The sequence below is a fragment of the Scomber scombrus genome, chromosome 14 (genome assembly GCF_963691925.1).
Source record: "Scomber scombrus chromosome 14, fScoSco1.1, whole genome shotgun sequence".
Taxonomy (NCBI): domain Eukaryota; kingdom Metazoa; phylum Chordata; class Actinopteri; order Scombriformes; family Scombridae; genus Scomber; species Scomber scombrus.
Window position 1 is genome coordinate 14,450,644 of NC_084983.1, and position 23,762 is coordinate 14,474,405.

General features: G+C 41.2%; 2 protein-coding genes across 2 annotated transcripts; one reads left to right on the forward strand and one right to left on the reverse strand.

Moving 5' to 3' along the window:
- Positions 1 to 1,497: 1,497 nt before the first annotated feature.
- scaf4a (SR-related CTD-associated factor 4a) lies at positions 1,498 to 10,526 on the reverse strand. Its single transcript, XM_062433885.1, has 19 exons — positions 10,372 to 10,526; positions 9,090 to 9,173; positions 8,887 to 8,931; positions 8,634 to 8,795; positions 8,359 to 8,485; positions 8,110 to 8,246; positions 7,813 to 7,980; positions 7,527 to 7,612; positions 7,331 to 7,415; positions 6,899 to 7,075; positions 6,616 to 6,689; positions 6,265 to 6,455; positions 5,965 to 6,065; positions 5,660 to 5,773; positions 5,404 to 5,560; positions 5,123 to 5,250; positions 4,627 to 4,780; positions 4,133 to 4,288; positions 1,498 to 3,214 (listed from the first exon to the last, which is right to left on the reverse strand). Exons 1-19 carry the CDS (start codon positions 10,399 to 10,401, stop codon positions 2,088 to 2,090), a joined length of 3,303 nt encoding a protein of 1,100 aa, XP_062289869.1. The 5' UTR covers positions 10,402 to 10,526; the 3' UTR covers positions 1,498 to 2,087.
- A 3,876-nt stretch (positions 10,527 to 14,402) lies between these two features.
- On the forward strand, positions 14,403 to 23,581 carry hunk (hormonally up-regulated Neu-associated kinase). Its single transcript, XM_062433751.1, has 9 exons — positions 14,403 to 14,819; positions 17,614 to 17,906; positions 18,791 to 18,846; positions 19,214 to 19,346; positions 19,438 to 19,565; positions 20,515 to 20,641; positions 20,751 to 20,919; positions 21,161 to 21,323; positions 22,833 to 23,581. The coding sequence occupies exons 1-9, from the start codon at positions 14,580 to 14,582 to the stop codon at positions 23,579 to 23,581; spliced, it is 2,058 nt and encodes a 685-aa protein (XP_062289735.1). The 5' UTR covers positions 14,403 to 14,579.
- The last annotated feature ends 181 nt before the right edge of the window (positions 23,582 to 23,762 follow it).

A 23,762-nucleotide genomic window follows, 5' to 3' on the forward strand; every position in this document is an offset into this window, starting at 1 on the left:
TGTTAAAAATTTAATATCTGATACAATGTCTTCAGTGAAACAGACACTACCTTTGAAAGATCCTTATCAAGGACAAGAAATAAGATATATGGTTAAATTTTGGATTTGTGGCAAAACTATTTCAAATCAGAGTTTGACTGACGTACACGAGAAACATGAAAAAGGTCCCTAAACACAAATTAGCTCTAATCCAAACGATTCCTGCTTCCTTCCATCCAAAACAGGTAAAAGGTGGAAAGGACCACCATAAACATAACGTTCATAAAGTCTGCCTGCTAAAAGGTGCTCAAAAAGCCAATATGGCACCTGCATTTATGCCCATTTTGTCTGTGGTGTACAAGAGTTTTAAATAAACTTGGATTTTCCAGCCAAAACTACTCTATTTCCTTAACTGAAAAATATCATTAACAGAATTGTATAAGGATGTGAAATTTAGACAGCAGAACACTTTTACTAAGTATACACCTAAAATGTGCATTTTATTTCCACTTCCACCTTAAGGATAAAGGTGCAGATGATTTAACTGTCAAAACATTTAAAAGAACCTGAAATTATTTTTAAACCATACTTTTAACAGCTGGTGCTCATCTGGGAACAAGTCTTCACAAATGCATGTAATCCTTTTTTCTTTTCGCATACCAAGAGATCATTATGTCTAGATCCTTTGAAGGATTTGTGCATTAAAACGATACCTCCTTACATTACATAACCACATTTCTTAACTTTTTTGTTATCTTTCATGCTTAATTTTTGTGCATGTTATGTTGAAATGTCTTGTCTGAAAGGCTTTTGGCTGTTCCGTCAATGTTACGAAATTTGTTGATTCCAACATCTAAATATTAGTCATTTGTTCTGAGCCTCTTCAGTGGTCTGCGTTTGTAATATAGTTCTGTTTTTTGTAGTTTCTGTAACCAAGGTATATGGTTAAACACACACCAATAATTCAAAGTTCTTCATACCAACAAGTTGCTTTAAAGTGACATCTGAATAAGTACAGTATGATAAAAGTAGGTAAAGCATCGTCATTCCCCAAATATTAGAATGATAGGAGTGTTACTTTTTTCCCACAAGGAATTGGGTCTAATTTATGTTATCAGTTTTTAAAAAATTGTATTGTGTGTGTTATCAGTAATGTGTTTGTCAGTCTCAGTACTAGTGAAATACACACATTTTAAAAACTTCAATAAAACCATGTATTGAGTGTTGACTGTTTTAAGGACACTAGCCATTAAAAGCGCACATCAGGTGAGAAGGTGAAAACTAAGGACAGAATACCAAAGAAAGCGCAGCAATTTGTGTGAACAAAGTGCTAGGCCTAATTCTCAGTATTATTTACCCCAACATTAAAGAGCACGTGTTTCCCAGTTTGTATTTAAAAAAACAACCTTTCCCTCTCCCCCAAAACACCTAAAGTCTTTTTGAAAACAGTGCCTTACTGACTGTGATATGGCCAAGAGGAGCCGACATGAAACACAAGATGAGGTGACAACAAAGAAGTCTTATTATCAGAAAGTAGATGTTTTAGAAGATATTCAGTGTTTGACATATTTTGGAAGATTAAAAAATATTTCTTAAATGAACATATTTTGTTGGGGAGTGCTTGGTATTACACAGATGAGGCCATGAATAAAAAAAAATCTGTCATTGAAATAATATGCTTTCTCCATCTGAAAACTAAGTTGAGTAAAAACATAAAAGCTACACTCAAATTAACCTGAGATGGACAGAACTAAGTGAACATGCAAGCACCCAATTCATTCTTATAACTTAGAGGGACTTGACAGTCAATATTTAACTACAGCCATTTTTCCAAACTGATTTTCATGTGGTCACGTGTTTCAAGACACCAGATGCAAAGCCAAATTTGATGATAAGTCATGAAGTCTGAAAACAACCACTTTCATATGGGAGACATTTGTTTTCGAGAAATGTGTTACCACCCAGAAACTGTCAATTACCAACTGATAAGCTGAGAGTGTGACTCGTCGAAATTCTTCTGTCAGGGGTATCACGCTATCAGTCAAAAACACCTTTTATATCTTCCAGCTCTGGTTTACAGCAGTCTCTGGCTAAAGAAGTGAGCCAGTCTATGAGGCTGCTTCCTGTTCAGTTTCAGGGTCACTTTGAGCTGACGTTAAGGGCTCAGAGGGCAGCGGCTCTGCTGCAGCAGTAGTTATTTCAGGGGGCAGAGCTAAAGGTTCTGATTCTTCCTTCTTTTGTGAATCTTCCACGCTTGGTTCTTTACTGGTTTCCGTGGTAACCACAGGAGTCACACGAGGTTGCTCTGTGCCATCAGAGGTCCGAAATCTGTCCATATTTTCCAGTTCTGCCAATCGGTCATCCCTGTCCCACCGCGTGGTTCTCTCTCGCCGTTCCGACCGCCTTGGCCTGTCCCCTTCTTTTCCCTCAGCTCCTTTCCCCCTCTCTCGGCTCCCTCCTTCTGCCCCTCCTCTTTCTCCTCCCTCCCCCCTCCCTCGCTCCCTATCCCCATCGTCACCCCTCCCTCGTTCTCTGTCGCAATCCAGGCTGCTTCGCCTCTCCCTCCAGTCCCGTCTGTCCCTGTCTCTGTCCCGATCCCGATCTCTGTCTCTGTCTCTCTCCCATCCACCTCCCCGGTGATCGCCTCCGTCTTCGTGCCAGCCTCCAAGCCTGTCCCTCCCATCCATTCTATCACTGCCTCCTCCCCTCCCTCCATCACTAAATGGACGTCTTCCACCTCCAAAGCCTCGGTCCCTCTCTCTATCCCTATCCCGTTCCCAGTCTCTGTCTCTCTCTGGCTCTCGGTCCCTGAATCCAGGCCTGTCTCCCCTGAATGGTCTGATATCCATGTCTTCTGGACCTTCAGGGCCTCGTGGAGCCCCTGGTCTGATAAAAGGAGGAGGAGGACCTTGAGGAGGAGGGCCCAGCCCATGTGGAGGGAATGGTGCCCTTATATTGTGGGGAGGGGGAATCCCAAAGCCTCCTTTGGGTGGAGGGGGTTCATGGTGCATCATTTGAGGGTGTGGCCCCCTGGCCATCATCTGTGGGGGCACGGGGGGCATGTTGGGATGCGGGGGTCGTGGCCCGTGGGGTGGAGGAAAACGTTGCATGTGGGGTGGTGGGGGTACTGGAGGACGCTGTAGTGGAATTATTCCAGGCCGTGCACCAAGGAGACCACCAGAAGGGGGTTGGATGTTTCCTGGAGGACCACCTGGAGGTACACCTACCTGGTTACCTTTACAAATACAAAACACAATTTTAATTTTAAAAAACAAAACAAAACTGTTTTAAATTTCTCCTTAACTAATAAAAGGGGCCAATAATATTTTCAAGCTGCTATTTTTATCCAAAAACACCAATATATCAAATTCAATACAAACAGAAAAACCTAACACGTGGGAAGCTGTAAATAAAAGTGTTTTGTTTTGTTTTCACTTGAAACCACCTAATCACAAACCAATAACTAAGAGGCCCGAAACTAGTTAATTTTTTTTAATTACATTTTTTCCCCATCCACCAATCAAGTGACTGTTTAAGAACTCTGCTGTATTAATTTGACAAGCATAACATTAAAGTCAATGCCTCTAATGATTGATTACCTGCATTTTTTTTAAAAGCCATTTTCCAAGTTTTCAAGCAGGAAATGAAACAAAAAGTATGCTGTGGTTGTAATTCAGTGTTTTTAAGCCTTTCACAAAACATTATTGACTAGCTTCACAGCAAAGCATTCAGACCTAGTCCATTAATGCCACTTAGCTGGCTGCATTTATCCAGCACCAGTTACATGTTTAATGTAGCGGCAGTGGACAAGAGGGGAGTTGACTGCTGGAGGTCAAAGATGTCGTATTTAAGTTTATGTTCTGCTTGTTTGATAAACTGCTTGTAAGTTCTCCCTTACTGCCGGATTTTGTTGCACTTACGGCAGCGAGCAGTTGTAGCCCACTCACTCACTGTGAATTCTATATATTCTATATTCACACATGCGCTCAATTGGACGTAACACAGACTTTGTACTGAGGATGTGTTCAAACACACAGCTCCCATGAGAAATGTCAGGGTTGCAGTGCGTATGTGAAAGGGTCTTTAGAAACAACAATGTAAAAACAATATATTAATTTATGAAAAAAAGATCAGGAGAGAAAGACAGACTGACCTATTGGTCCCATCTGGTTATTGAAGAGGTTGGGACCCTCAGGGATCTCGTCATTTTTTCTGTTGCCCAGACCTGCTGGGTCTAAAGGTGGGTCTTCAGCTCCACCTTTGGAAGGAGGTGGGAGACCTAGAGGCATGGCACCAGGAGGAGGGAAACCTGGGAGAAAACGGGTGAAAGAAGTGGGTGGAAGAGGGGTGCTTTAACACATGCTCGGTTTCTGTAGGAGGAAGTCTCAAAAGCCATCAGCTATCTGTCTGACAATGATTTAGCTAAATCCTCGTTAGATGATAGCCAATGGGTTCCAACGCTTTTGCTCTCCACATGGACTGTTTACCTGCATGCAACCAAAGTCTGTTCATCTATGACTGGTCAATACTACACAGACTAGAAAAACAGACTATAAGTAGAAACCAGAATGCTTCAGGAAATTAAATCTACAGATTATGCAATCATATGTTGATATCTGTTTATAGACATTATGTAAGAGGTACTACCTGGAGGCATCTGCATGGGATTGAAGCCAGGTCTGATGAAAGGAGGAGGGGGAACGCCTGGGGGGAAGGAAGGCGGAGGCATGCCTATAGGACCAGGAAAGACAGGAGGCTGGAGAGAACCCACACCAACCATTGGCTGTTGCATTGGAAGAACCTGAGAACATTTTGAGAACAGACTTATTGTAGATGTTAAATGAGAAAGAGATTTATTATACATGCCAGTGACACACATGCGTTAGCCACATCAAAGAACTGCAATATAAATCACATTATTTTATCTGAGCTACGTATCTGTTTTCATGTAGGTAGGGTATGGCCTAAGTGTCACAACAGCTAATATAATTGTATAAGTGGCTTCCACACATACGCTTCTGATTATGTACCAAACAGTTATACACAACTGAGCATTTGCATAGCGCTCCAAAAGAACAGCTGGCAACATTTTTTCAGCGATAGAATAACAGAATTGTGGTAACATATTGCAGTTATAGTTAACCTGTGCAGGAGGAGCAGCTGCAGTAGTCACAGGTAATATTTGAGTCTCCTCCGGCTGCTGTGGCTCTGAACCACCATTGTGTGTTAGTTCTTCTGGGTTCTCAAGAGTCTTCCTCACTCCATTCCACTCTGGAGAAGACAGACAGAGTTAGTAAAAGACACTGTAATACACAATAACGTTATTAATACAGCTTGTTGCTGATGCATCTTTCAATGAAAGCAATTTTCACAATTATAAAACAGAGGCAAAGTATGTAATACTCAGTGATGTAGTATTTTTACCTTGTGATAAGGTGTCTATGTCGAATACTCCTCCTTCTTTCAGCTCCTCCAGCTGGTCCTCTCTTACTTTAGACCAAGGCACATAGGTGACACCCAGCTCCACGTCCCAGTACTGCTTAAACTCAGCCTTTATGCCCTTGTTCAATGCCCAAGCAATCTGGCAAAGAATGATTTTTTTAAAAACAACCCCTGACTTAATTATACAATTTTTGTGTAATAGTGCATTGCAAAGTAGCAATATTTTCTGTTCACTCACTTTGATGGCTTTCTGGTTAACTTTGAAGGATCCTCGACTGAGCTTCTGTAGAGCCCTGAAGGCATCTTGCCGGTGTATCATGACAATATACGCACAGCCACGAGGGGGGATCATCTTAACAATAGAGGAAACAGACAGTTGAGAAAAATATACATATATGGCTTAAACATGTTTTCTACTGTATGTAATTAGTCATTTTCTAATATGAATATAAATATCAAATGTATAATGTGAATAAAAACATAAAATATAAATGACAGGATATGGTCACTCTTGGATCAACTGATCTATACAGGTCCACTTACATTGATGGACTCTATCTGTCCAAATTCCTCCAGTAAACAGGCAACGTCTTGCTGTTGTGTTCTCTTGTCCAGCTGACCCACCCAGAGAGTTGTACTGCAAACTGAAAAAGAGAAATAAATGTTAACATAAAAAAGAATTTAAAATATTTGCAGTACTTCAAAAAGGAAGAAAATGATTTGAAAAACTAAGTGATGTAGACCTGAGACAATCATTTTACGTGCTGTGCACATCTAACAGATCGTTTTAAGTCCATGTCTACCTACCTAAATAAATATGACCATAAATAGATTGTGACTCACTGCTTAGTGTCTCGCTCTTGGGTGGTGGAAGGCCTTTTTGCCGTCGCTCCCTCTCTTTCTCTCTCTCCCTGCGTTCCTGCGAGCGAGAGCGTGGGGAATGATGACGTCGGTCTCTGGAGCGTGAGCGGGATCGCCTGTGCCTGGATCGCCGTGTACGAGAATTAGACCGTGACCTCCTCCGCTTTGGAGATCTGGAGGGGGGGAAATAAGACAGTGCCATTTAGGGTATGTTCACTATGGATGAACGCTCAGCGGCTCATTTGCATATGATAAAAAACATGAAGAATCACAAATTTCAGTGTGGAGAGGGAAACCCAGTTTGATACAAACCATCCAATTTGAGATGCTAACCTGGAGCCTGAGTGTGACCTTCGCCCATGTCTGCCATCCTTGATAGATGAACGGTCCATATCCATTGACATATCCTAATATGGAGAGAACATGGTAATCATTTGTCACAAACTAGTATACCCAAAATGGTCTCATACTACATTTTATGTCACTGGTTATAATTTTAAAGCAAAAATGTCCAAAAATCAGATGTGGACATTTAATTCACCATCCTTATTCATCCTACTAACGGATTAATAGATGCTACTATTTTACATATCCTTTGTACTATTGTTAAGTTTACCTGTTGTTGCTGGGCTGCATTATGGGGAACGTATCCCCCCATGAATCCTGGAGGCCCAGTGGAGCCAGGGAGGGGCTGCCCAGGCAGAGCATGCCCCACAGGAGGCATCATAACTGGGAAGCCTTGTCCAGGCAGTAAACCAAAGGCCTGGATCTGGCCATTAGGAGGGAGAGGAACCTGAGAAAGATAAGTGTAATAAATACTGTGCAGTTTTATTGTACATGTAGTTTTTTTGTGTTATGTAGTATTTATTTTTAAATAAAAAGTCCACATCTAAAAAAGCATAAACTGTATATATACAGTATATGTACTATTATATAATTCTAATGCTGTAACACAAGCTACAATAGTTGAAGCTCAGTTCACAGTTAAAAAAGAAAAATCAAGGAAAAAGATGGCTTGACTTGTCAGGACAGATGAGCTCCTTACTACCTGTTGTAAGAGGTCTTGTGACATGTTCATCATCTGTGGTTTAAAGTGCTCCATGTGCTGTGGGAAGGCTGGAGGCTGCTGCATACTGCAATGATAAAAATACACCCTCAGTTTCACAGCTTTTATTTCTGACTTTAAAAAACACTCATTCACATCTCAAACATGCATTAGACTATGTAATAAATCAAAGGCTTACAAGGCGGGCTGTGACGACATTTCATCCTTCTTTGATTCTTCTCCAACTTCTGGTTCATCATCATAGTCAAAACGGTCAAGCAATTTCTAGGGAAATGGTTAGAAAAACACACCATTTTTGATGATTTCAACATGAGGAGCTTGTGCAACTTAAAATTTCCCCCTTTACTGTAACATACTCCAAGCACCATGCTACAAAACTTAAAAACAATTACTAAACAATGCTTGACCTCTACAGTGATGAGTACATTTAGCTGTTGATCACAAACACAAAAACGCACTGCCACCTTATCAAAGGCTGTCTTCTGCTGGCTGGGCAGGGGAGGCTGCAGGGGGACCATGCCCAGGCCAGCGGTGACGTTTTGGGTGTGCGTATGAATGGCATGGACTGGAGGCTGAGTGTTGATCTCGGGCTTCACTGGCTGCTGCTGAAAGTTCTGGAGCATCTGTTGAAGCTGAAGTACCAAGGGCAGAGAGTGAAATAAAATAGTTACTAGTTAAGGTATAAAAGATGTGCAAGCAATGAAAAGTACAAGCAAAAAGGCTGTGGTTAAAGCTAAGGCCAGTCTGTACTACACACCCACCTGTTGACCCTGTGAGGACTGGAAGAGCTGTGCCACAGCAGCAAAGGCATCAGAGTTTTGCAGCTGAGCAGCAGGTGTCATAGTGGAGCTAACGGTAACTGCAGAAACTGGCTCTTTGGCAGGAGGTGGAGAAGAACCTGAGGGAGGAGATATAGCTTGTATGTATATGCAACATACAGATGTTCCTACAAAATGCCAGCATCACTGATATATCAGTGTGTACAAATGAGCACGCAAAACACAAATTACCTGGCTCGTCTGTGCAGGCTGCAGCAGCACTGCTAGAACCAGCTGCCATGTCCAAGAGGGGCTGAATAACCTCGATCTTAAACACCCCATTCTTCTGCCACAGGTTCAACACCCGCACTATCTTACTCTACAAAGAAAAAAAATGTTAAAAGCAAGAAAATAAGTGAAGACATTTGTCATTAAAACCCAGACTCTGTACTCTTTGGGAGTACAGACTACAGTCTATTATATTCATCACACTGAAATGTTTAACCAGCTCTTTCTGATCTTCTTACCCTGTCCTCTACAGGGCAAAGGCAGAGGTTCTCAAAAGTTCCTGTGATGTTTTTGGTGAACCTTGGGCCAAAGACGTCCTTGTCTGCTCCAAACTGGTGTCTTGACTGCCTGACAATGGAGTCCACTACATACAAGCCTGCTACCTTGTACTCAGGCTTACACTGGAGACAGTTGAAAGAGAAAAAGATTAGCTTTTATTCATGTTTGGTGAGGAGGAACTGGGTGATTTAATTTTGAAAACTTTTGTCTCACCTTTTTGATAAATTTCTCCACAATCTGGACCACATGCTTGTAGAGCTGAGAAGAGGAGAAAGGTGAATAGCAATGTATCATCTACATATAAGCTCAAAAAATACATACTATAAATTTAGAAAAACATAAAATGTCACTCATATCATATGTGACATGATACGAGTAACTTTGTCAAAACAAAGGAATGCTAAACTCATTCTTACTTTCATAGCTTTGATGGCCGATTTGGTGATGGAGATCATCTTTGCCCGAGATATTGGGGGCTTGGAGTCCATCAACGAGAATAACTAGAGCCAGAGCAGATAATAGTACAATGAGACAAAAGACTCATTCAGATTCATTATTTTCACTGCTTCTCCATCATGTGTGATGGCTGTGTTGTTCATTATGCTCTGGTGGAGGCCTGAGGCTGAAAGCTCTGGTATTACAGTGAAATGTGCTGCAACAACAGTGAAATGCACCCCAAGTCCCCTTAAGGTCTAAAGGGACTTGGGGTAAGGATGATACAGAAAGTCAACAAACAGCTGCACAACAGGATGCAGCCTTAATATAGAACAGTGCATTAAATTGAATAAGAAATGAATAAGTAGAGAAGTGCATGCATTTGAGGATATGTAAGTGTCCTGGCTGTGTGGTGGACCTGGTTCCTGGTTTTATTCTGAGATAAGTTTGACAAATAGTAGTTACTGGAGTTAGCTCTTTTATACATTTAAAATGACAAATTTGCCAAATCGAATAGAGACTGAAATCCATAAACTGCATTATCTGTCTTTGCCAGAAACTGCAGAAACTTTGTCAAGAAGTATCTGACACAACTCACATCCCGCGTTTTTCTGGTGCAATAAACAAGCATAATGATCAGTGCTAATTGTAATATGATAATAGATTTGTGTTTGTCATTCGGTGGTTATCAACTAGCCAATAGCCAATATGGGCCCAGACACGGTATAAGTGTTAAGATTCACAGACTGAAAAGGCCATCAGAAGAAACGAAAGGAACCTAAAACATCAACACATAACTTCACCAAGCTGCTGACTAGATTTCTGACAACATCAAGTCTTGAAGCAGGCTGTCTGCAGCATTTAAGCAGGTATGGACTTTCTTCTTTATAACCTTGCAGTGTGGCAATAATATAATACATGTTACTGTTTGCTCGAGGGGTAGCCAGGAGCTTTGTTACCAACAACAACGTTAGTGACCACACTCCCACATGCTAGCGTTATGTAGGTGTAGTCTACCTGAACCTTGTGCATGGAAACACTTTACAGATATCGTTATGTTTGCTCGCTAGCTGACAGAAAGTCCTGTATTTAGTTACAATAACAACACTACGTGTGCCGAAGGTGTACAACACAAGATAAGGTGGACATGTCCAGGCCCAGTGGTCTGTGCTCCTCGGCTAACTTCAATGCAACACAGCTCCATGAGCAGCACCGCTACATTTGGTGTGTGCAGACTTTCATGGAGCCGGTGAAGCAGCTTACCTCGTGGTTAAAGGCGTTGACGGCATCCATGATTGCCCGATGCCCCCGAGCCCCCTTATTCCCCGTTTAAAGTGATGTTTATTCAAGGAAGGGTCGGTACAACATGTCCGCTCCCCGTAGCTAACGGCAGCTAGCCTAGCATCGGTAGCTCTCGGGTCGGCGGGCACGGCAAAGCATGATGGGATTCAGTTTAATTATGTAGTGCCAGGATTTTTCCACTGGGTGGCGCAGTGCTACAGGAGTGGACCGAGTTTGACCAGGGCATGGAACATGTGAGCCAAAAAAAGAGCTATGGGTACCCATTATCTGTCTCCCAAATATTGTTGAGGAATAACTAGTTACATGTAACGGCGTTATGTAATTTAATTACAAAATAAATGTAATCCGTTATAGTTACTGAGAAAAAATGTGTTAAATTACAGTTACTTATGAAAATGTTGATGATTACAAAGGGGGTTACATCTGAAGTCAGACCTTTTAGATTTTGCTCAAGAGGAGGTTTTGTCCTTCTTTAAATATATATATATATATATATATATATATATATATATATATATATATATATATATATATATATATATATATATATATATATATTAACATGTTACTGAATACATGTGTTGCTGTAAATAAACATGACGTGAGATTATTTGGAGCACACATGGGCTTAAGTGGTGTCACAGTACCAATTAAGCCCACACCAGACTTTTGACTTTTTTAATGAAATATCTTTATTTTATATTCCAAAATCTACATGAACTAATAAATACATTTTCAAATGAGAGATAAAGCTTGCTTTATAAGGAATTATCTCCCTTATAAATCATGTCAGTATAAATGAAAAACACCTGAACATAGATTTTGGTGGGCTTAATGGGTACACTTACCCCAATAGTTGAAAACATTTGTTAGAAATTTAGAAAAGTAATAAAATGTAATAAGTTACATCACTTTGATTAAATCACTGAAATTGTTACATTACTTATTACATTTTAAAAATGGTAATTAGTAATCTGTAACCTATTACATTTTGAAAGTAACCTTCCTAATCCTGCTTCCAAATGTCTGCTCACAGCAGACTAGAAATGCCACTTTATATTATGACTTGCCCTTCTCCCAGATACCAACTAGTAACTTATTATATCATCACCCTCTTAAAATAATGACCTACGTCATATTTTTAAGTTGTTTCTTTTTAATTTTACCAGAGGTGGCCAGCATCATGAAGAGCTGATTTAGGCAAAAAACTCATTTTCGTCAGAAAAAATGACTTAGGCCATTGTTGTATGCACAACAAAACAGAAGAAAGCAACATTCAAAGCAGTCAAATTTGGCTCATGTGATCTCTATCTAAAATTAGAGTGTGTGACAACAACAACAACAACAATAATAATAATAATAATAATTATAATCATCATCATCATCACCATTATTTCTAGTGACTTTAGAATTTAGAAGTGCTATGACAAATTACCACAAACCTCTGTGAACTTGAAAACTTTGGGGCCCACAAGGTTTGGGGCCACAGCCCTGCTTTTAGCCATATAGGCTAGAAGCCTGTTATAGATATGTCCCAATTAAAAGAATTTTAATTTTAATTTAAGTATAGAATCTTGACGAATTACGTTTATGGCTGTACTAATATGTCAAATGCCTTACAAGATGTTTTCTGTAGGCCTACCTCCATTTGTTGTTTCTGAAAAACATGTAAACATGCAAATCAGTTTTTTAGTACATTTTTTCTATACCTTCAATTTTTTCACATCTCTATAGTCTGTATGCTACTATTAGATAAGAAAACTGAGACTTCTCCAATTGTATAGCTGAAGCTACATCAAAAAGGCAAGGCACTGGGACCTGACTGTCTCTCAGTTAATATTTATTTAAAATAGTTAATTTGTCATGTTTAAACAAATGAATGAAGATTTATTTTTTTAAATTTGAGAAAGGGCTTTGTATATTAGTCCTCTGTTACACTTAAAACACCCTAGCAAGCTTGACACTATGCGTAAATTAGAAAGTAAATGTAGTCCAACATTGTTCAGCGCCTCAATATTTCCACTATCATAAGGATTCATCAAGACTTTATGGGAATTTTCCATGTTATGAAGTTGACAATTGTTGCTTCAGTCTATCTGTGACTCATTGTTATTAATCAAGTATCAAGGGGTGACGTCACCTAAACAAGGTTAATTACAAATTCAGATCTTGTAATAACAACCACACTGAATGAGCAATCAACTGTCATTTCTTCCTCAGACTTCCAAGTTAACATTTAAGTTAACATTTTTTAAATAATATTTCTGCTCAAATTACTGGATCACTTTTTTGGTTATAACACCAATTTCTCCCTACCTTTTTTTCTTAGAACAACAAACCATGAAACCAGGTTAAACATTGAGTCTATACTTGTTTTTTAGATTGAGCAAAATACAGATAATTAAGTAGTTCAAGTAATTAGATTAAGGAAGTGAAATAGTTATATGAGTTATATGTTTTTTTTAGTTCACCAAATGCAATATAAAACATTAAAAGATACATACATTTCTTATATGAACTTTAAAGTACTTAAAACTGTGTGAAATTGTGCTTTGAGTCTTGATTTCACTAAAGAAATAAATGTCCGATATGGACATAAAGAAAATGAACAGTGGTCATCGGTTCAGGATATCTTGCAGTACAAAATTACTCCAATAGATGGAGGTATACTTGTGCTTTTGGCTCCCTGTCAGGGTGTCTGGTTTAGTGTCTGGGGTAGGTGGTCTAGCAGTGTGTATGTGTGGATACATACTCCTCACTCCATCTAGGAATGCATACAAAGAAAACAAAACATAGCAAACATGTACAGATAAATCTAATATAGTAGTACCACAATATACAGCCTCATAAACACATATTTAACAGAACACATGCGAAAATATAAGCTTCACACTGTAGTATTTATTGCCTCGCTATTTTAATCGATTGCATTAAATTGTCAGGTGTTCGTTATTTTGTGCAACCCTTGCAGGTTCACTGTGTACGAAAACAATATATTTATCATAATTTAATCATATTAGGTCAGTTTAGCCTGAGCTGGAGCCAAATACAAAAAGAAAAATATGTATCAAACTGTTGCCCCTCCCTGCAGGTGTCCTCCTTTGAGTGATGATGAACACCACGTTAATTAGGCCAGTGAACACCTCGGTGTGGAAGGTGGGAAGCGCCCCTTTGTCTGCTGCTGGTGTAGCTGCTGGAGTCTCCAACTTTCTGCTGTTGGCACAACTCCAAGTTCAGCAACACCCAAAATCCTATTGAAACAAACAATGGCAACAGTTCTCCCGTTTGAAAAATGTTGCGCGTTGTAAACTGATTATTTTTCACAGACAATATTTATTATTGCTACTAGAAATGTACATCTCCCTCAGGGAAATTAATGGACTGTTAGGCTGCCTGACGCACAGCGCATGGTGTGACCAGCAATCTGCGCTCATGTCATCAGTCAAATCACATTTGGAAATCATGTTATTAAAGAAAATGGTCAAGTACTTGTACTGACAGTGTTGCTGCCTGTCTCTCTTCCGGCTACAAATGTATTCTTTGTTCACATGCATGTATATTTTGAGCTCACCATGCCAGACGGCAGAGCAGCGGTGTGCTCACATGTGCTCCGCCCGCCTGCGCCGATTGGATTGAAAATCAACCCGACTACCATCACACAGCAAAGGGGCTGTGTTTTTTTTTTTCCACCATCACACTAAGGAACGCCCACACTGATGACCGGGAAAGTCACTTCAAACCTAGAACCACGCTGCCTGCACATAGACCATTCAGAAGACGCTCAGGCATAGAGAAGGGACGCACAGTAAAGCCTACCTCAGACTTGTTTGTTTTTAGACGCGCTCTTAAGTATTAAAACAGGTTGCGTCAGTTAATAATTTTCCATGATTGAGTCCGGCATTTTTCTGTGTCATTTAATCTAAGCTGACACACTAATCAAGCCTTGTCTTGGAAACTGCTGAGTGCGCTCACTGGATGCTTTGGCCGAACAGGTGGCGCAAGCTCCGATCTTCCTAATTTGTTATTAAGGGCGAGACGCAAACAGAGCGAACTTTACGCACTGTACCGGACGTTGTAAGCATTTAATACCTGCCTGTAAGGCGGGCGAGAGAGGCAACCTGCGTGATTTTCTCCCTTGTTAAAAGGAGACATTTGACAAGGGAGCTGTGATGCCAGTTGCTGACAGCGACATGGTAGTGGACAACAGCCATGCGTTATACGAGGGTAAAACCCCAAACAGTGCCGGGAATGACTGCATTCTCCCGGCATCACTGTGCAGTCCTGCGGCAGACATCCTCAAGAACTTTTACCACACCAAACGGGTCGGGAACTATCTGATTGGGAGGAAACTGGGAGAAGGATCGTTCGCCAAAGTTAGAGAGGGTCTCCATGCCATGACAGGGGAGAAGGTAAGCATACTCCGGGGGCCACAAAGTGGAAATGTAACTGCTAAACAACAGAGTTTGCTAAAATTGTGTTTATAATATTTGACTTTGCTTAAATGAAATGCGTCTTGTGGTTCTACCACATGCCTCCCGAGGAAATAGGAACTGATATTGATTTATCATTGATTTCTTGCACTTGTAATTTACTACAGTTGCTATTGATTTATCATTGATTTTTTTGCAATCGTAATTTTTAAATCAAAAGTTAACTTTTGAGAAATAATTACCTCGTTTAGAAAACTTGATAAGTTTGTCCTGACTGTACTATAATAGCCATTTAAAAACAGTCTGTGGCATGCAACAACAAGTCTGATGTGGTTTTAGATTTCATTTCAATGGAGTGTCAGCTGTCAATTGGCACATGCCTGTTTGGAAATGCATTCTTTTCTGCTGTATTTTAACCAAGAAAAAACTATTCACCTATTTATATGCACAGCTTAGCCATTAAGAGTTTTACAATCTGTCAATACAGGTCTTACTGACTAATCAGTGCTTAGCTTCCCCAGAGAAAGTGATCAGCCTTGTTTGCTATGGAAGGCTTTGTTAATGAGCTCATGCTGCACCACCAGCTGTTGAACTCAGCTATATGCTCAGCAGGGCTTGTTTTCTAGCCAGGCATGAGTGAAAATATTTACTTTTAGTGTGTGTGAGAGATCTGTCTGTCTTTTACCAACATGTGCTGGATGACTAGTTGTGTGCTCCATGGCTTTCCTGAACCTCTGCTTTGTCTGCTGGTGGTGGTGATCTCACCGCAGTAGGCGCCTAAGCCTGTGATAGGGAAAGAGGGGGAAATTGCCCGGCCTATGAGAGAGCGGGGCTACTACTTGCATATGAAATCATGTCGTTGATAAATGGGCTCCAGTCTCATTATGATTCTGCCAGCGCAGGGCTTTGATATGGGCTACCATTGGCCACTGGTTGCCTTTGTCTCTCCAGGCTTTTCTGAAGAGCAGCCAGAACATTTGCATATTAGAAAAACAAGTACCTCCCTTTCCCTATGTTTCCCTAGTTGTACACCCATGTCTATTTGTATTTTTGTACAACAGAATGTGTGCTTGTGTGTCACTGAAATTCAAATGTTGCAAATTAAAGATTAGCTCATCTTGTGCCCCCCTCCTCCCCTCCATTCTGTTGCTGTGAGGAAAAAAGAAGGCGCTCTCCGCTCCTATCCACTGCTTTCCTCACACTCTTTGTTGAGGATGATGCAAACACTGGCAATCACACAGCAGCACATCACATGCTCTCCCTCTACTTACTCTCTCTCATTCAGTGGCATACGGGGTCCAACAGGCATTGGGAGGAATTGGAGGGCAGTGGGTTTATTCAAGCAAAAGGGTGGTGTGGGGGGAAAGGGAATAGAGGAGGTATCCCAGATCCTTTTTTAGCATCACTAGAAAGTCAGAGTGGATGTGAAGACACACTGGGCGTGTGTGTTTAATAGCAGGGGTTATGAGAGTAAAGAGAGGTGAGAGATGGTGCTGGCATGGTCAGGGGGCCTGGGAGGTCATATGCATGTGTTTTTGATGTCTGTAACCCACTTTCCCCCCTGTCTTGTCCCACCTCCCCCCCTTTTCTGTCTGAGGGGAGCCTGATAAACAACTGAATCCCCCAGAAGCCCCCTGGCAGGGCGCACCCCTCCCCCTGGCCCCCATCCCCCCCACCACCTCCTCTACTCATATAGCCTACTGTAAATACAGTGCCCCATCCCCCCATATATGCCCTGCACCCACTTCTCTTATCCACACCGCCTGTCGTAAACACAGGCCATCCATTACTGTATTGTGACAGCTCAGCGCACATGTACATACAATTATTAATTAGCAGCAGTAACAAGGTTTTCAGAGGTGAATCAATTATCAGAGATGAAAGGATAAAAGTAAAAAAGAAAGACAAGCTGAAGGACAGAAGAAAGAGAACACACACACACACACTTTGGCCCTCACCATTTCATTAATGGATATGGTGATTAGTTTCATGTCTTTCCATGTCGGACGAGACTCCTTGAGATGATTTGCAGTATATGGTAGCCATGCTCTTGAACTCAGTCTAGACAGTACACAAGGAGACATGGGCATGAAATAGAGTAGATGAGAACGTTATTGAATGTAATTAACTACTAAGGTAAGCAAAGTGGTGTCATTGAGGAAAAGGACACATTCTGGTACTTTTATGAGGACATTCTGCAGGTTACTCCTCTGTGCAATGAAACACAGACAGGAAAAGGATGAGGCATGGGATGAGTAATTATAGAAAAAAACTTAACACGTATGCCCGCCTGCCTGGGAATCTGTTCTCCTCAGTCTGTTGAATCTGCCTCAGAAAATGTTACTTTATCCTTCTTCGGTTTTGGCTTCGCAGTTGTCTCTGCTCGTAATGTGTGTTTAGCTACAACTAAACTCTGAGGCAAATGGGACAATATTAACTGTCCATTTGGCCTAAGCACCCCTAACAGATCGGGTAACATTTGCTTTTCCCCTAGTTTATGATGGTTCAGTAACCCCTCCAACACACATGGTGCACACACACACACCCCCTCCACTGCAGCCTCAGGGCCTTGTAGCGCCTGGGTTGCCTCACATTGGGAGCAGCTGTGAGGGAGAGGTCAGTGTCGAGTTATATACTCTGTAACTGAGACTGAACAGCTCATCACCTGTTACACTACAACTCTCTGAAACCCTCCCTCCAAAACCCAGCGGTGCACCGCCGCTCCATTTTCCATGGATATTAATCACAACATCTCCTGTCTCAATTTCTCCAGGTGGCAGTGAAGGTGATCGACAAGCGCAAGGCCAAGAAGGACTCATATGTGACCAAGAACCTGCGGAGGGAGGGCCACATCCAGCAGATGATCCGCCACCCCAACATCACGCAGCTGCTGGACATCCTTCAGACAGAAAACAGTTACTACCTAGTGATGGAGCTGTGTCCTGGCGGGAACCTCATGAACTGCATCTATGACAAGAAACGCCTGGACGAGAGGGAGACTCAGAAATACATTCGTCAGCTGGTGCTGGCTGTGGAACACCTTCACAGGGCCGGTGTGGTGCATAGGTAAGGGTTGAATTAGTACAATTCCAGTAAACAAATAAAAAGTGAAAGGAAAAATACAGACTCACACACACACACACTGATCTCTGATGTCACAAGCAGAATTTTTATACAGTACCAGTCAAAAGTTTGGACACGTTGCCTGTAAATACATCTGAAAATATTTACAGTTTGCCACCAGTAGCTCAAGCTTTGTGCTGTTTAGGGGTAAAGCTGACTTTAAGATCTCTGAGTCAGACATGATCCTCTTTCTCAAAGTGTGGGTTAAGTCCTTGCTGTGCACGTTACTGTTAATCCACCAATAACCAGATCAGTCTGCTCAATAACTGCTGTGCCATGCTCTCTGAGGTTTCCCAGAGAGGTGCTAAGTATTTAAAAATAAATACGATTTTATTAAAACATATTCTTACATGTTAAGTGCAACAGCTGGCTTTCCAAACACTGTGAAATGTACCAAATATTTGTCATTCCAGTGCATTTCTCAAATATTGCTGCATATACAGTAAAAAAATATTGCATCATACTGCATCTTTAAGTCAAATTTCAAATTTAAATTTCAAAAGCTCTTCCCGGGAATATTACATTCTTTGTCATTCAGAGCCTGGGAACTACATTTCTATTGTGGTGAGATGGCCTATGTAGATAGCTGTATAACAGGATTTGTAAGACTAAGTAGGGATCTGAAGGCACACAATAGACCCCAAAAAATCGGCCGGCGTGACCCACATTGGGAGGGTATGTGAATGTGTTTGGGCCGATGGGGAGGGGTTTGATTACCACTGACCTCTCCTGCTTGTATGATGATGACGGCTTAGATAAGTTATCTGATGTAAACACAGACACTATGCAAGCATTGACATCTCCTTTGTTTTCTCTTTGTCTTGCAGGGATCTGAAGATAGAAAACCTCCTGTTGGATGAGCAGGACAACATAAAGCTCATAGGTAACTCTTAACATATTTGTATCCTCACTCATTGCTTCTCTGTAATCTCACCCAAGTAAAATTTAGGATACAGAAATTCCATAAAATCATTCATGAATACAAACATTCTCACTGCAAAGAACATGATAAGATAAGTTAATAATAAAAAAAGGTCTTTGATGGCAGGATTTTCTCAGCTGGAGTGTTACCCACGCGGTGAGGGGTTAAGAGCAATTAAATATGCCGTTAAAACCCTCACACACTCTCACCAAAGTGCTAATCTGCTTCTGTTTGTGTGTTTAACACTGTGATGACTTAAATAATGCTATGTCAGGAAAGACCGCAATAAACCCAGAAACAACACTCACTCGCTTCTTCTGTCCCTCAGATTTTGGCCTGAGCAACTGTGCTGGCATCTTAGGATACTCAGATCCATTCAGCACCCAGTGGAGTCCAGCCTATGCTGCGCCGGAGCTGCTCTCCAGGAAGAAGTATGGGCCAAAAGTGGATGTCTGGTCCATGTGAGTGTAGTTTCCATCTCAGCAATTACATAAATTGTTGTCAAACATAAAGTGGACCCTGAGCTGAGTTGTGTATATTCTTATCTTCCAGTGGGGTGAACATGTATGCGATGTTGACTGGGACTCTCCCGTTCACTGTGGAGCCCTTCAGTCTCCGAGCCCTGCACCAAAAGATGGTGGACAAGGAGATGAACCCTCTACCTCCCTCACTCTCCACAGGTAAATAACAAATGCACACCTGTTTGTGGATGACAAGCTGTTGCTTTGTGGGAAACAACATATGAATCCATCAACTCCTACACCCTAAAGATAGTGCACTACCACTCCCACTCATATATCAGTGTTATGAGGGTGAAGTCTGAATGAATAGCCGACATGCAAACAAGATAATTGCAGGCTATGAATTCCCGTGTAAGAATGAAAGTATGTTGACAAATATCATAAAAATTCCAGATGTCTCAGTAAATGGAAATGTAGAGATAAGAAGTTGCTCTGTTAGTTATATTCCTTGTGGGTTTAACTGCAGACTTCCTGAAAGGCTTTAGGGAATCAATCACCGCTGTCATTTCTATATAATTAGGAGAAAAATATATTTGCATGGGAATTTCTATCACAAATAAACAGTGGGATCAAATATAGTGCATCAGTATCTGTGTGCGAACCATCATGAAGGAATACTGAAAAACAAACGAGCATGTGAAGACAGGTGTGTAATCGACTTCACTGGAAGTAGTGAAGTGCATACCGCAGAGTAGTGTTGTTCTCTAATATGCAAATTCGGATGGCTTAACCATGTAAGAACCTATTAACAAGTTGATGACATATGAGGATCATCTTATCTGTGTTGTGTAATAATAGGGGATGACTGCCAAGTTAATGGTTAGTGTGTACAGGCACTGTCAACACAGAGGGATTGAAACATACACCCTCGCTCAAGATAGTTATGGTAAACAGTCGTGAGTGGTTTGCCAGGTGTTAGGTAATGAAGAAATGATTCATGTTCAATTCCGTAGAAGTCATCTCAATAGACTGTTTTTTTTTTTTTTTCAACCAACAAAATTAATAGTAGTTGCAGCCATAGTTTCACTATCAGTAAACATTCCTTTCCATGCAGAGACTTGTATGTCAGTGGCAGCTTGAATATGAATATTTATTTGCTCTCCCTTAGCTGCCATCTGCCTTCTGAAGAAGCTTCTTGAGCCTGATCCCAACAAGCGTCCCAATATTCATCAGGTGATGGCCGACTCCTGGCTGCAGCTGGCCAACAAGAACACAGGGGCACCGTACCTCAACAGGTAGACTTACACAAACCCACAAAGTACCTTTTGAATGCTCCGGGTTAGTCTTTTTCGGCAGTATGTTGTTTATTTTTCTTTTAACTCCGCGTTTCCTTTATGTATACAGGATTCACATTGAGGAAATAAACCACACAGTGTTGCTGCATATGACCGAGAAGATGGGCTACAAGCATAGCGAGGTGCTAAGTGCCGTCCTCACCAACCGAGCCTGCCACACTCTGGCTGTCTACTTCCTGCTCAACAAGAAAATGAAAAGGCTTTCTAAAGAGTACAGGGTAAGGAGGTCCAAGTTAACACCTGTCCGAAGTCATTCTTAATTAAGTTAATTAAGTCTGCTTATAAAATATTAAGAAAAGAAATCACCTCTAAAAGACATTTTCTAAAGGCTCATGTTAGTTCATTGTTTATGCCTGTAAGGGTTTATAAGAGTGCAAGAATTCCAATGAAATTTGGTTACACAGCAGGTTTATCAGTGCTAAGGGCTGTTGTAACATGCAATTTACTCTGGGTGTTCAGGAGATGCAGTTCCAGGAGAAAAAGAAGGGAGAAAAGCAGAAGAATGAATACTTTCAGACCCAGTGGAGGAAGCATGTCGACAAGCTCACCATACCGCCCAAGCAGACGCCCGTCTACCTGGCTGTTAGCAAGGGGCCCAGCAAGGAGAAGAAACACAGAACAGGTGAGGATTCATGTGGTGCAGAACAAAAACCTTGGGAAGATTTGCATAAAAAGAAAATAAGATACACTACTTTAAATAAGTATCACTTTATTTATTTTTTTCTGTTGTATTTACCTTTATTCATACAGGGTAGGTTGACTGAGCACGCATGTTCTTGTACTGCAGCGACCTGTCGCACATTTACGTAGTTATCATCCATCCATCCATCCATCCATCCCATCCATCCATCGACCAATTCTTTGTCTGTCAATCCATTCAACCAACCACCTATTCTTCCATCCATCTGAGAGGAACCATCTTGGACAAGTTACCAGTTATCGTAGGGAAAACACACTAACACTTGTTTTTTCCTTTAAAGTTGCTGGTTGACATTAAAATGACTAAGATAGAACAGAGTTAATTTGGAATAAAACTGAATGTAGTCTCACAACACAGCAGTGTTAATTGAGTTCTTAAAAAATAGGCCTGGGATTAATTACAATGAATGACAAGTAGACAGTCTGTCAGATCACATTCCTTGAAGAGCTTACAAGTGACAGACGAGGACCTGAGGGCAAAGCTGAGGCCTAAGCTCCTTTCCCCTCTCCTCATTTGTATACAAGTGGTATAGAGAAAGCCTATAGGCTACTCCATATCCAGCAAGTAAGGACAGGCTGGTCCTCTCAAAGTTACAGGCAGGACAGTGTGTTCCTGTACATTTACATGAGCTTGTTACATATCATAACTGTACACTCACAACATTGTGCGAGAGTTTTTGTGGTTTTTTTGCATTACACAGAATGCGTACGTGTATGGAACTCAGCCAAAAGTGCCAGTTGCGGCTGCAGCTGGAGGAGCAAAAACTATTACAAATGTTGATAACATTTTCCTTTAATTCTATTCTAATTTCCTGGAAATTCTCCATGTAATATGTAGGTTTTAAATTTTTCTGACATTTTTACAAAGAGGGTGGTGCAATTTAGCACAATTTTTAAGAAAAAAATAGAAAAAGTTTTAAGTTGGTTTAAAGTTGATAAATCTTCAGCATGTAGTTTTGTGTGTCACACTGCATATTAGGTTAATTCTTCCAAAATGCAAAATGTTCCTGTATACAACCAAATAACACAACCCTTTCAATGAAATGTCGTTTAATTAACAGTTACACAGAAATGATTAAAAACCTAATACACTAATATATCATTTGACACAAAAAAATTACACATTGAAAAAGTATACAAGAACTGTCAAGACTCTATTAAGAATTTTTGCAAATTCACAATTATGTATGAACCCAGATATGAGTTGGTAATTACCAACTTAACACTTTTTTAGTTTTTTCTTATAATTTGTACCAAATAGTACAATCCTCTTTGTGAAATGTCCTAAAAATGAATTGTTACTTACCTGCAAATTACTAGGAAATTAGTATAAAATTAAAGGATCTGTAAAATAAAGTGTTAAATGTATATTTGACAAACATCAAAATCCAGTATTTCAGAAATGTTAATATGCTTCTCATTTCCTCCTCAGGTCTATTGCGTGCCATAACTGGTGGCCATCGTAACTCACCTCTAGCGCCACCTGGCACTGTTGCCTCTTCCTCGATGGAATATCTTGAGATCCATCCCCTCTTCCCTAACACGCCACAGCAACGGAGGCGCCTGGCCACCCTCCCGCAAGTTAACACGAGCCCGGAACACAACATTCCTGCTCCACCAGCGCCATCGCCGATCGGCATGCATTCCTTCGGCTCCCTCTCCAAAGCCGAGCAAATTGAGGACACCCCCGCTTCACCGTGGTACAAGCTGACCAACGGGACTTTGTCCCCGCCCCGCCACGTCTCTGCTTTCCAACCTGACTCCTCATACTTGAAGAAGGCTACGATCCCCAGTCCTCCTGTCCTCATCGTCAACCCGCAGCCCAAGAAGAGCATTTCCTCAGATTGGTGCGGTTCTTCTGACACCAGTGGCAGCCCCCCCAGCACTGTAGGAAGCCCCCCAGGTAGCTCAGCTTTCAGCCCCCCGAAGTCCGCATTCAGTCCTTTGAACCCCACCTCAGCATTCAGTCCTCCGTCCAACAGCAGCAGCAGTGATCCCGACAGTCCGACACACCGTAGCAAGTTCCCCTCAATGGGGATTGGACAGATTCTGAAGAAGAAGGTTCAGCTGCAGCCATTTTCCTTCCGACCAGAACAGGTCGTTGAAGAAGTGGTGTCCCCACCTCCCTACCCCATGCAGACTCTCCTCTGTGCTTCAGGTGCACTCAAGACCCTCTGCTGAGGGACACAAAACAAAAGAAAATGAAAGAAAGACAGACTGAACTCAAGGCCCCTCTCAACAGTTTATTTAAGTTGGAGAGGTCTTCCAGAGCGGCCTTTTGAACTGTGAACTGTCCCTTTATTGCGACTGAGCCACTTTTCATGACAGACTTGATCATTAAAAAAAGAAGGAAAAGAAAAAA